Below are 13,465 nucleotides of genomic sequence, written 5' to 3'. Positions count from 1 at the left end.
CTTACCTGATGGGACCTACGATATATGTAAGAAAATAAGAGAAAAACCACTAAAAGGAAGACAAAGGTGAAGGGGGAAGATACTTTCTGTATTTGATTACTGCTGTTTCCTTATGCAGTTATTTATTTGTATAATGGCAACATTTGAGGTGAACAACATTGGTATAAAATGGTTTTTACAATCTATAAAACAAAATATTATTTCTCTTCTATGTTGTTTAAATAACATTTAAATTTATTTTTGCACTTCTAACCAATTTCAATCCCAGCTTTCATATCCTCCCTCTGACATGCGCTAATCCAACAGCACTAAAAGGAAAAGAAAAGCCAAAAGGCCTATTTGACAAATACAGCAAATACAGAATTCTATTCGTAGTAAGATTGCCTTAGGCTTTTGATATTTATTAATTAAAGTTAAGCAGAGATTTTGCAAGATGCGAAGACCAATTTCTGTGGCAATGTAACTGAGCTCTGAACTGAGCTCAGAGCACAAATCCCATGGAGCACTTTGAGCCGAAGCTGCCAGAGAGGGAAGCTCTGAGGGTCCAGCATCTCGCTGGCGGAGTGCGCTGAACACCCACTGGGCCAGCTCTCCAGATTACATTTTCAAATCAAGCGTTTAGCGCAGCAGACATCTGCTGTAGTTTTAGGAACTTATGTTTTCTAATAGTCAAAGAATAAAGAATTGTCTGTTCAAAGATAATATTGAGTGGCTTATGTAATAAAGCCCAGCTGCTTGTTTCCTGATATATAAGCTAAATAAAAGCTCACATCTGTTTGTATTGTATGAAGCCTGCAAAAATAGCAGATGTTTACCAGTAGAATTGTCTAGAAATGGCAACAAATAGAAAAACGGGCCAGAAAAGGGGAGTGAAGCCCATTTAAATCTTCATTACAACTCTGTTGCTTCTGCAATAGTGGCACAATTTTAGAAAGAGGGGTATTATTCAATTTATTGTTTAAAATTACATAAAGTGATAAAATGAAATAATTTGTATGTATAACTACATAGTTAACAACTATAACTTGCCAGCATTTTGTTGCTTAAAAAACAAATACATTTTAAACTTCATTTAGAAATCTATTTCTAAATATTGATTTTGAGGATTTTTTTTTTTGCATTTTTTTTTTGTTAGTTAAAGATATGACCAAAAGGAATTAATTCGCAGTGAGGAGTGTAAAATAATAGCTTTGTGCCTGATATGTTTATTCTGAAACAGCACACATGTTTTTGCAGAGAAAAAGGCTCTAGGCTGGAGTTGGGAGGGTGGGCAAGGGGAGTTGGATAACATCTATCAGAGTATATCTCCGCACTAGTGATAACCTATCAAAGACATCCCCCCTTACTGAAGTGAGACCCTTTTGAGGTATGCACAGCGGCTTCCAGAGGTAAACTTCTGCTTTTTATGGTGAAATCTCTGCATACTTAGCAATAATATTTTAATTTTATTTAAGATAAGAAAAATGAGTGTGTCCCTGCTTTAGCAGAGGAGGTTGGACTAGATGATTTCTAGAGGTTCCTTCCAACCTCAACTATTCTGTGATTCCGTAATTCTGTGAATTTGATCTGTAATTTTCTGCATAACTCGATCCATTTTTGGTCACTGTGAAACTGTCTGATTTTGTCTGTGTGGAAACACTTGTCAGGTGTTTAATTGTGCTAATGAGTGTTTCAGTTTCACAGTAGTACTACTTTCTGAAGAGTATTTAGGTGAAATATTTAAATACGACTTAAAACACATATTACTTAGATTTGTTAGTGTTTTTTCACTGTTCTTATTTGTCTCTGTGTCTTATACAGAGTAGAACTACCTCAATAGGTAATTAAATATTAATACCAATATTGATTTATCCCCAGAAAGTGTTTTATTTCCATGAATTGCGTTATTAGTGGAAAAAATCGTATTGAAAAAATCTGGACTTTTTATGTTAACTGACCAGTTATTTTTTTCTGCAGTTATTGCATCTCTATTATACATAATGATTTTTATGTGTGGCAGTATGAATTTGGGGAAATATGCATGCTTAAGTCATTTAGATATTTTTGTTGTTGAGGACAAAAACTAGTATATTAAATTCATCTGGCTATTCCATTCACTAGAAAAGTACTGTATATGTTTTTAAGTTTGGCCTAAAACAGTATGTTTTTGAGATTAGGTTAATTAAGGATATGCAAGGTCAAATTTTTGTGGTTTGGTTTTATGGCAAAACTCTAGTTTTGTAACTGAAATGGAACATGTGTTTCTTTGTTAATATGGATGTTTCACATCTTGTCAAGGACCACTTTTTGGTCATCATGTGCTTGAAACTCTTCAGCTATTTCCTTTCAGATTGAATTAATTAGACTCACAGGAACTAAATTGTCATTTCGAAGGTGTGTTTCTATTATTTAATGTGTGGTGGTTTTGCTAGGGGGAAAGATGTTCATTCTCTGTCCAGATGTGGCATTACTTCTGCTGTGCTCTTCGACATGATCTATGGACTATTCTGCCTCCTAAGCTAGCCCAGGAGATTCTCACAGAAGTACTGGAGCAGTCTTTGGCAGTGCTGTCCTCCAGGTATTCTCAGGCCTGTCCCAGTTACAAGAGAACTCAACAAATCAGGTAAAGGTTGCATATTTAACACACACTTTTTTAATGGATAAAAGGAGTGATCTCAATGTTCTGTTAATCATTGCTTTAGTTCAAATGTAAACGTTTGTGAATGCAGCAGATGGAACAGAGAGAATTTAGGTATTTTGAGGATAATTTAAAATTCAATCTACTTGGTATATTTAAGTATATCTGATGGTCATATACTCAGCTATAAAATGATCAAAGACCTCCATTTTGAAGTTGTTCAGAATTGGCAGCAACTCACAGCTATGTTTTGTGAAGAAAACTCCATCTGTTCCAACAGAATTTGATTTTTTCATAGGACAAACACCTTTTTGAGTTAAGGAGCTCTTAAGTCACATCAAAGCCCTGCCAAAAAGAAAGCCAGAGCTCAGGAGGAGGGAGCAGGAAGAGGATAACCCTCATCACTGTCATTTTAGGAAATCTGAGTGGATCTCTGTTGGAGTTCCTATATTTTGGCAGAGAAGGAGCTCTCTTTAAGAAATACAGATGTCTCCAGATGAAAGTCTATCCTTGTTCCTTTTTCCCTCTATCCACTGTCTTGTTTGACTGAAGAAATCTGTGCATGCATGATCCTTTATTTCTTCATTAAGTGAATGTGATTCTCCTCTTAGATTTTTAAAAGTGGCAAAGTTCATGGGGTCTCTGGAAGTGAGAGCCTTGAGCCTATCATCTATAGGAAGCTGAATATATCTAGAAGTACTCTATGTTTAATGAGCTAAGACTTATAGGCTGACTTGAGGAGTTTTATATCAGGGGGAGGAAGACAATGTTATAAAAGTGTTAAGTAATTTGTCCAAGTTCACAGCCTTGTAATAGGTGAGAATATATCCCCAAGTTTTCTTCTTGGTGTCAAAGTGCATGTCTCTGTGCTTTAGTCCTACACGTATTCGCAGTCCTACACTTATATCTTTAGGCAGAAAGATTATTTCCTGAGTAGTATTTCTGAATGTTCGTATACTAAATCCTATCTAATTACAGAAAGTTATAGTTACTTTTCAGTTATGCACACCTTGAAGAATGAAAAAACATTTTTTGATTATTTTTCATCACCAAGGGTTACCTTTTTATATAATACTGTGCTTCAAGGGTTTATTTTCTCTCAAATTCTTGAAGTATTAGAGATGTATAATTTTGGAGTCGAAGTCTGTGTGTGCGTTTGCCTAGATCTTCCAAAATAAGCTCCTTAAAAATACAGATGGTGTCATAGACTAAGCACTTAGGTGCTTTTTTAAGTCCTACTTCGTGCCTGTTGTCTCTCTGTAAAACTAAATATTCTCCATTTTCTACCTATTGTATGTATGTCAGCAGGGTCTTGTGACATTTTGTTGCTGCTGTAATTTTTGGAGTTTTCTTCTATTTTATATATACTATGTATATTTTGTTTGGGCCAATAACTAGTGATACCCATAAAATTTTGCAAACTGAGGAATTAGTTCACTTGTCATTGCTTTTTCCTGCCATAGGATCTGAAATTACTCTATACACCATGATTATATTTTATCATAATGAAAATTAAATTTAGTTTGGATTAGTTGTAATTTGGAAGGAAAATAATTACTGTCTAGCAACACTTTTGAAGAGGAATTACCATATTTAACAAGTCTTTTGTTGACTAGTTTCAGCACTGTGGGGGAACTGCATTTTCTCTGTGAATTGGATTCAGAATTCATGCAGTACCCACTTAAGGAAGATGAATTTCAAGGACATTTTATTAACTAGATATTTCTCAGAAGAAAGCTCTGGTAACCAAAACTTACCACTGTCTTAATACCGTGAGTAATATTATTTCAATGTTTCTTTCCTATAGATTCGATATTGCAGCAATTTTGATGTCTACTGAAAATATGCTCTGGTCAGTTTGCAGTTCAGTACAGGAATTTCTGAATCCACATAAAGACAGAGATGTCAGGATTTATCAAATACATAACCACTGCAACTCTCTGCTCTCTGTGCTAGCTATTTTAACTTCACCACTGAAGAATTTATATGAGTGAGTATGAATTGAATATTCATTTTGGGATAAAATTGGTTTTGAGCTTACAGAAATAAATTTACAAGATGAAGAACTATGTTGAAATGCAAATGCAGTTGCATAGTGCAGTTGCATTTTGAAAACCTCTGAGTATTTCTTGATTTGGGTCGTGGACTCATCTTTGTAATCTTATCTAAAGTCCAGTTAAATCCATTGGGGATTTCTTCTGTAACAAAAACAGTAGAATTTCATTGCTAATTGTTATACCAGATTTCCAACTTTTCACTTAGAACACATTTATTATTTTACCTGATGTAAAAAATGTTTACATATTATGGTACTATTCTAGGACTTGCCACCCAAGATTTATCTACCTGTAGCTTTCAGGTGCTTTAAAACGTTCTGCTGACCGCCTGTAGCAATTAAAAAAAAATACTAGAACTTAAAAGATAATTCATTGAAGTCATTATATGTAATGGTTATGTAACCATAAGGAAACTGATATGCCTCAATAAATCTTGAACATATTTTTAAAGTGAAAAGTATAGAATGCCCAATTTTATAGAAATATGTTTTCAGAAGTCACTGCTGCAAGGAAAAAGGAAAATTATTTGCACTGAAGTTAGCTCAGAGTCTTGCTATTATCTTTGGTGCTAAAAACTCATCTGTGAGATTTTCAGTAAAAGACACAAACCGAGATCACCAAAAAAAAAAAATAGGCTGAATCCTGTTAACCTAGCCTTTATTTGATTATTCTAAATGGTACACAATTTTAGACCAATGGTACAAAGAGGGGGGTGGATAACCTTCTATATTCATGCTTCTTTAACAAAAAATTTTAATGTTTGTGGTCTCATTTTAATGTTAAGGGTTCTGAAGAACATTTAAAAGAGGATTATAATTGGATGTCTCATCTTGTGTGACTCAGTCTCAATAGAAGGCTGAAAATGTTATCAATTAAGGAGGTGATTCATGAACAGAGTAGGTAGTCTTGCCATGGCAAAAGTATTGGAGGCGGCAATGTGGTACCACCATATTGTGGGAATCTGTAGCTGCTTGTGCTATCCAGTTTTATCATGTCACCTTTAATTTATGAAAATACTCAGAATGATGGCCTAAAATTCATATGCAGTGTGCTCTGTTCCTCTTGGCTTTTTACCTTCTCCACTAATCCATGCTGTTTACCGATTTTTATATATGTAGAGTGGTTTTAAAATGCGCACTAACTGGAAAATTCACTGAGTTCCACCACCAAGTGCCAAGAAGAGTGAGAAATTTATTTTTTATTTTATATGAAATGTTACAAATTAACTACTTGGTCATATAGATTTCATATTTAGGCATATACATTTCAGTATAGTAATTTGGTTTTCTGGAAATCAAAAATTGAACATGCACAAGATGCAGCAGCTCATGTAATTTACTGCAAAGTTCTTCGTAAATCACAGACAAAGCTGCCAGATTTTGGTGAAGGCAAAAATAAAAAAATGTCATTTTTTGTCATATATTTGCAGAAATAATATTAATTCTGAAAAGTATTGTTACAGATTTTGCATGTTTTTTGTAAGTTAAGAGACTCTTTTTATAAACTGTGTATTCAGCAGTTCTGTTTTCAGAGCCCCAGGAGACTCCAGATCAAAACAGTCCTTTATTGTATATTTCATTACAGCGATATTTTTCAGGTAACCTAACCCGCTAATTATAGTCCAGATTACAAAGAAAAGCAGCATTTGTCAAATTAGTTTCTTGAGTGACTACATCCAATTGGTAGTACTTTCATAAGCTGCATTTTTGTTGAATTTCTAGGCCAATTAGTTACTGAGATGTACATAGTTCATCACATGAAGAATCTACTCCATCAATAACGGAATTAGAGGCTATGCATGATTTTAAAGAAATATTAATCCTTCAGTAGCTCTTTTTTATAATCGCAGCTATATAATCAAAACTTCCATCTGCTAAATCAGCTATGTCTTCAGAAACTTTGATAAAATTAACTGTAAGTGAAGATTTTTCTATTAAATTTATTGTGGTCTTTTAGTACTAAGACATTTCCCTGCAGGGGCTAGATTTAAATTAATCCTTAGACTGCTCAAGAAAGTTTTATGTAATCATAAAAGCAGTGATGACAGAACATTGTTTTCCAGGAGTTTTCTAATAATAGTATTGGCTCATTTCCACTTACTAGAGGTGCTGTATTATCTGTTACTTCAATGGAATTAAAATTATTTAAGGTTCTCTATTATATTCTTCAAATGCAATAAAATAGTAGGGATTCTGAAAAATTAATGATATACTTACTTTAAATTGATTTGCGATAAACTTTTCTGTCTTCCTAATTTTGGGACCAAACCCTGTCCATTCTGTCGTCACTTAATTTCTTTTCTTACAGTGATTCATTTTAGATCTGGTCTTAAATTTACCATTGATTCTTGAATATCATTTTTTAATGCTTACTCATCTTTCATCTTTCCATCCTCCTTTGCCCTGCCTGGTGTAACTTTAGCATAAAAGAAATGATGGTTAGAAACAGCTGCTGGATGTCATCTAGTCCAACCTCCTGCTCAGATCAGGATTATCACCAGTAGTAGACTTTCAGCCATGATTTTGTGTAGTCGACTCCTGCAGACCTTCAGATGGTAACAGCCTCTCTGGGCAACCTGTTCCCTCGCAGCACTACCTAAGTGAAGTTTTCTCCCCAGAATGCAATTCGAACCCTTGATGCTGTTATCAGTGGCTGTTACCTCTTGCTATATGTACATCAAATCTGCCATAACTAAGAAAAGTTTGGCGCTCTTGTCTTTGTAAATTACCTTTTAAGTAGCTGCAGGCTGCCATTAGTCTCCCTTAGCCTGTGGTTACGGACTGTGTAGTCTAGGCCCAAACATGATGGTAACTGCAGCAAAGTTTTGTTTTTGCTTCGATGAATCTCAGGAGTGTTTTTGTTGGCCCAGTCATCTTTTGTCTGAAGTGTTAGTCTGTGTATTTTAAACTAGTCCTTCCCCCCTTTCCTCCCACCCCTCAGTTTAGTGCATCTGCACTCATGCTCAGTGTGCGTTATGTCTGTCTACGTTTGCTCAATGCTGTTGAGCAGCAGTGGTCTCCGGAGTGTGTTCCCCGAAACTGCCAGGTGTCACTGTGTTCTTCATGCTGGCCCGAATCTGGAAGAGAGAGGGGAAGGAGGGAAAAAGAAAAAAAAAAAAGGCCTCTCTCCTCAGAGTTTTTGGTAATCATACACTTATTCACTACCTTATGTGTTGTCAGTTAGTTTGTGTATCTCTGTTTTGGGCAGTGGATCTAATAGCTCCAGTGCTGATTATGGCTTTTTTAGGTGTATGGCTTTTTGAACACTGTTCATTACTTTTCTTGCAAAATAAAATTAAGCAGAAGCAGGATGACAATATGCAGTATAACATTTAAGTCATTTTAGACTTTGGAGTAGAGGCCCTCTTCTGTTCCATTCTGAGGGGTTGTTTGAGTTGGAGTAGATTTGTTCTGTTTGCATTTTGTCTATATGCTTTCGACGTTTGCGGTGAGGAAGAGATGACAGTCTTTCTGTTAGTGATCATAAAAAGATGTAGCTGCCTTACTTTATGTGATTTTGTATTATGAATGGAAGTATCTTACTTTCTCAAAAAGTGAGTTGGGTCAGTGACATACTGACGGGAGAATTTAGATTTTGGCTTTCCGTTCTGTTGGTTGTCCACTTTTGGCAAAACTAGCGGTCATTTTGACAATTCAAAATATTTTTAGTTTTGATATGTAAGCATTATAACTCATTAAGTTCCTTATTAGTCATGTTACTTCCCTACATAGAGCTAAATCCTCCAAAGGCTACAAGGAAATACCATTAGGATGCATCTTGTTGGCTTCTCATTATTTCACACCTGCACTGAGGCTTACAAGATCAATTCTCACCTTGTCATACTCTACAGAAGAATGAAACTACTGTAACTTGGAATCTTGCGGTGGTATTAAATACTTTCACAGATGCTATCCACTGCCTTGAGACTATAGGCAGCTGCTTTAACATATCCTGTAGTCAAAACAAATTTTCTACTAGCTATTATTATACTTCTGTCAGAAAAGTAGTTGAATTAAACTGTCTGGCACAGAGCTGCATCTTTCTTTATTTCCTGGCAAGAATTAAATAGCCAGCAGAGGACACTAAGAGCTGCTGGCAGCAAGGATTTTGATTTATTGTTAGACACTGCTTTTTAAATAATATTTTCAGTTGTTCTTATATTTATACAAGCTTTAAAGCTATCATATCATCTATGTGTCAGCTTCAAAATTTGCATAAAGATGTTCTAGGCTTTGGAGTCCAAAAGTCTGCCTTGTCCTTGTCATTAAGAGACTGCTAAGAAACTGTTCTTGCCTAGAAATCTCTAAAATGGTTCATGAACTATCTGTAGACAAGATAGTCTTTTATTATTAGATTCCTACACAAATCTATTGTCTTCTCCTTGTAGGATGCATAATTTCATGAATGTAAGTAATTCTCCCTCCTTACTGATGTGCATTCTTGCAGGAAATGATGTTTCCTGTAAAGAAAAAAAACATTTCAGGTGATGAGAAAGAATATGATTTTGTCATTAATGTTGATTATATGCATATAATCATATGCATATCATTATAAGAGCCATATATTTTTTGCCTCTTCCATCCTCTAGAAAAGAGAGATAGAGGAGTAGCTTTAAATAGCATATCTGATTCTTCATTGGTCCTTATATTTGAAAACTACAGACATTTCAACTAGTGTTTTCTCCCTTGCAAGCCAGTAAAAAAGGGAAGTTTGACACAGTTTTTTTTTTCTTTCTTTCTTTCTGGTTTAATGCAAAATCTGGTCTCATTGCATGTCTTTTGCAAAAGATAAATTATTATTATTTCAAAAGATGCTTTACTTTTCATTATGGTCAAAGTATTGATAATATGGTGCCTGTATTAAATAGAAGGAAAAAGGCAACAGAAATGAGTGTTTGAAAAGTGACTTGCTTATTCAATGTGTCTTTGGTCATAGTTTGAAAACATGCTATGTAAGAACAGATAGATTAAAAAAACTATGCTTCAACAGTTGTTGACAGTGCTAGAAACTAAGTTGCAAAAAAAGTGTAAAGATGTGAAAAGAAATTTAAAATAATATAATACCTTTGCAATTATGTGTACATGCCTATATGTTTAATACTAGTGATCCTAAGCGATTTTCAGTCTTTTATTTAATTCAGTTATTCTTTTTTAATTCTTTTTTTCTCCTTCTTCAGGACATTTCTGAACAGTTCTGGTGAGCCTCCTTCTCAAGACTTTTCAAAAGAAATCTTTAATCATCCATTATACTGGTTATCTTGCATACCGTCATCCTGTTCTTCCTTACTGAAGTGAGTATTTAATGTTAACTGTTCTATTTGAAGTAACAGATAGTCATAGAATCACAGAATGCTTGAGGTTGGAAGGGACCTCTAGAGGTCATCTAGTCCAACCCCCCTGCACACGCAGGGTCACCTAGAGCACATGGCACAGGACTGCGTCCCAGCGGGTTTTGAAGATCTCCAGAGAAGGAGACTCCACAACCTCTCTGGGCAGCCTGTTCCAGTGCTCTGGCACCCTCACTGTTAAGAAATTTTTCCTTAAGTTCCTGTGGAACTTTTGGTGCTTCAGTTTGTGGCCATTACCTCTAGTTCTGTCAGTGGCCACCAATGAAGAGAGGCCAGCACCATCCTCCTCACTGCCTCCCTTGAGGTACTTATTACAGACACCAATTAGGTCACCTCTCAGCCTTCTCTTCTTCAAGCTGAACAGGCCCAGCTCTCCCTGCCTTTCCTCATAGGGCGTAATCAATATCTGTCAAATATTCTGACACAGTGGCACAATGTTCAGTTAATATTCTGATGAAACAATATAGTAGGATTTTTAAAAATTCATTGCAAGTTTCCCTAATCTTTACACTTAAAACATCTCTAAGAAAGGTCATATTAAAAATGGTACACAGTTTTTTGCCAGTAAATTAATTATGTTTGACGTTTGAATTATCTTCAAGGTTTTTTGCTTTAATTAAGGAATAGCTGTTGACAATAATTTAGCTCAGCACAGGTGCAGTTTTCAAAGAATAATAATTAAAAGGGAGAAAAAAAATACAAGTCTTTCTGTTTATGATTGTTGGTTTAAAAAAAAAAAAAGGTTTGATATATAAATAGCTCATTGAAAATAGAAGTCTTGGTCATAGTTGATTTTTTTCGGGGATTACTGCCTGATTAGAGGCAAAAGTTTAGTTTCTCTTTCTGTGTCACTGTATATAATGGTAAGTTACATATGAGGCATATGCTACCAGCTGTGCTGTCATTCCTTTTCTAATTTTGAACCTGAAGCACTCCCACAGCAGTGTCAATCCTCTCCTAACCCTTTCACCTCCTCCTCCTCTGCAAAAGTTGTTTCCTGAGTGTTTTTTGCTTTCTGTTTTTCATGAGAAGCTGGGCTTGAGTATTCTCTTTGCATTTTCTGATGAAAAAAAAGGCATCTGTATATTTAAGAGTATTTCGTTATTATATGAGCTTGGCCTAAATGAATACCGATGTGATATAGACCGTCAGCATCCCCATCACAGTAACATATTTCTTATGATTTTACCCCTTTTACCCCTTGCTGTGCAAAACATCCTGTCACCTTTCCCAGCCCTCACTTCCACAGCCCTCTTCTTGTCAGCAATATTGTTATCTCCTTCTCTAGGATCTCTGATAGCCCCAGAGCAAGACGCGATAGATGCTGTGACCGAGTCACTTTTATGTGCCCTGTCAGGCTAACTGAAATGCCAAACACAGTGAACTGAGACAGTAGATATCTATCCCTGCTAGATATAGTAATTTTTCGTACAGTTTAGAATGTCCTGTGTTTGTAGTGTCTCTACCTCTCAAACGAATTTCAATGAAATTTGCCACTGGTTTTAAAGGACAAGTATGGATGGAGAGAAAGGGCAGGAGAAAAGATCAGAAAGGAAGGACTGCACAGTCCCTTGGACAGGGATCTACTCTGTTTCTATTTCTTGGGATATTTATGCTTGATTAAGGACTTACTACTTCCCAGTCTAAAGAAAGACAGTTTTGAGCTTTTTGATCCCTTCATTCAAGGGCAGTATTCAAAGTTTAAATTAGACTGTGAATTACAAGTTTTGGATGATGAATTTTCTGACCAAGTACTGTCTGCAGGGATATAAAGGAAATGCTGGAACCACTTCAGTCATTGACTGAATACTCTTTTCTGAGGTAGAATTAAGTTTTAATGGGTGCTATTTAGACATTTTTGTCTTGAATAAATAGTAGGAGCTATTCCAGTACTATTTAAAACTGGCGTATTTTCACTGGATGAAAGAAATATGAAGAAATATATATCTTCCTGAACACCACTTCATTATCAGATTTGTGTGGGAAAAACATGAAATAAATGAGAAAGCTTATCCCAGAGGTAATACAGATAGTGTGCCTGTGCAACGACATTAGCCATATATATAAAGCCATCTGTGCTGTCCTAGCGATAAGTGAAGTACTTTAGTAAAATATTTAATATCCTATTTTAACAATATAACTTTAAGCTGCTCAGAAAATCAGTGAAAGAACCTGTGTATTAAATAAGTAATGTAACTGGAAGCACATATTCTGAGGTGTCACAATTTTGTTAACAATATTTTACACAGCATATCTATGTTGTAGAAGCTTTTTTTTTTTCCCAGTGTGGTATTCGGAATATTAGAAAAAAAAGCTTATTTTTAAACATCGCAGAAAACTATCCCATCAGAGGATCCTAATTTGTCCTGGGTCATGTTATGCTTTTACTTTTTATGCATGATAAAAATATGATTGTATTCACTTGCTCTCCTTAAAAAAAACTGAAAGCCTATACCATTGTAAAGGTCCTAGCTGAGACTGCCTAAATTCTAATTTAATTCTGAAAACGCTAAGCCAGTGTAATTGTAACTGTATTACGTATTTGATTTTTTTTAGACTTCTAGATTTCCCCTGATATTTCAAGAAAAACTTTTACTAGTCTCTGAAATGTTTTTGCATAAATCTTTATTATGCAACCTGTTTTACTACATCACTTCTGATGTCTGTATAAGGCTACAGTCTGTTTTATCTATTAGACATAAACATCTTTATCATTGTTGTAAATTAATGGTCTAACTTTTATTTGTTAAAATTTGTTAAAATATTTGTTTTATTTTTTATCTTGGATACGGGTGAAATAGTTGCTTAATTAGATAAATATGTTAATATTTATGTTAATATTTGCTTGTGGTTCATTTCAGTTGTTCTTTATTTGGGGTTTATATTTATACCTTTTGAACATCAGAGAGCTGTGTTTTTTCTGCTGCTGTACAAAACTGAACACTTATGTGTGATATTTATATGTACTTCACCTTTTGTTGCTTTTTATGAGGCTAGTCTTATTTTCACTAGTACTGAGCTACAAGGATGAGAGAACATATGCCTCTCCATATGCACGTTACAAAACTCCTTAGTGCATTTATTGGTGCTAGCTCGATGGCTGTAGGGAATGTCTGCTATATTTTATTTTTCCTCTGAGTGAGTCACACCATTGTACATTTCAATTTGCAAGAGGCTTAAAGAGCCAAGAACTGGTGTATATTACAACATGATAACTTCCCATCTGGTCAATGACAGACGAGTTTTATTTCAACTCAAATATTCTAAAAATGACATTTAACTCTAAAGCCACTTAAAATATTATCCTTCATAAATCTAATTGACCAAGCTTGTCCCTTTTCTTACATTTTGAAGGCAATGAATGACCTTATTAGACTTGAGAACATGTAGAATTTAAGCAAGAAGATTAATACAGTGAAACTAGCTCTGAAACTGAATTAGTGA

General features: G+C 35.0%; 1 protein-coding gene across 1 annotated transcript in view; it reads left to right on the top strand.

Moving 5' to 3' along the window:
- Positions 1-13,465, top strand: part of KIAA0825 (KIAA0825 ortholog) — a 212,225-nt gene that overhangs the window by 62,735 nt on the left and 136,025 nt on the right. The window contains exons 10-12 of the mRNA XM_088533752.1: positions 2,412-2,602; positions 4,425-4,607; positions 9,851-9,964. Coding sequence (XP_088389878.1) covers positions 2,412-2,602; positions 4,425-4,607; positions 9,851-9,964 — 488 coding nt within the window. The remainder of the gene's footprint in view (positions 1-2,411; positions 2,603-4,424; positions 4,608-9,850; positions 9,965-13,465) is intronic.

This window comes from Tinamus guttatus, unplaced genomic scaffold (assembly GCF_059628265.1).
Source record: "Tinamus guttatus ecotype Peru unplaced genomic scaffold, ASM5962826v1 Tinamus_guttatus_pri_ptg000517l, whole genome shotgun sequence".
In the NCBI taxonomy this organism is placed as follows: domain Eukaryota; kingdom Metazoa; phylum Chordata; class Aves; order Tinamiformes; family Tinamidae; genus Tinamus; species Tinamus guttatus.
This window is presented reverse-complemented; position numbering and strand designations above follow the sequence as displayed.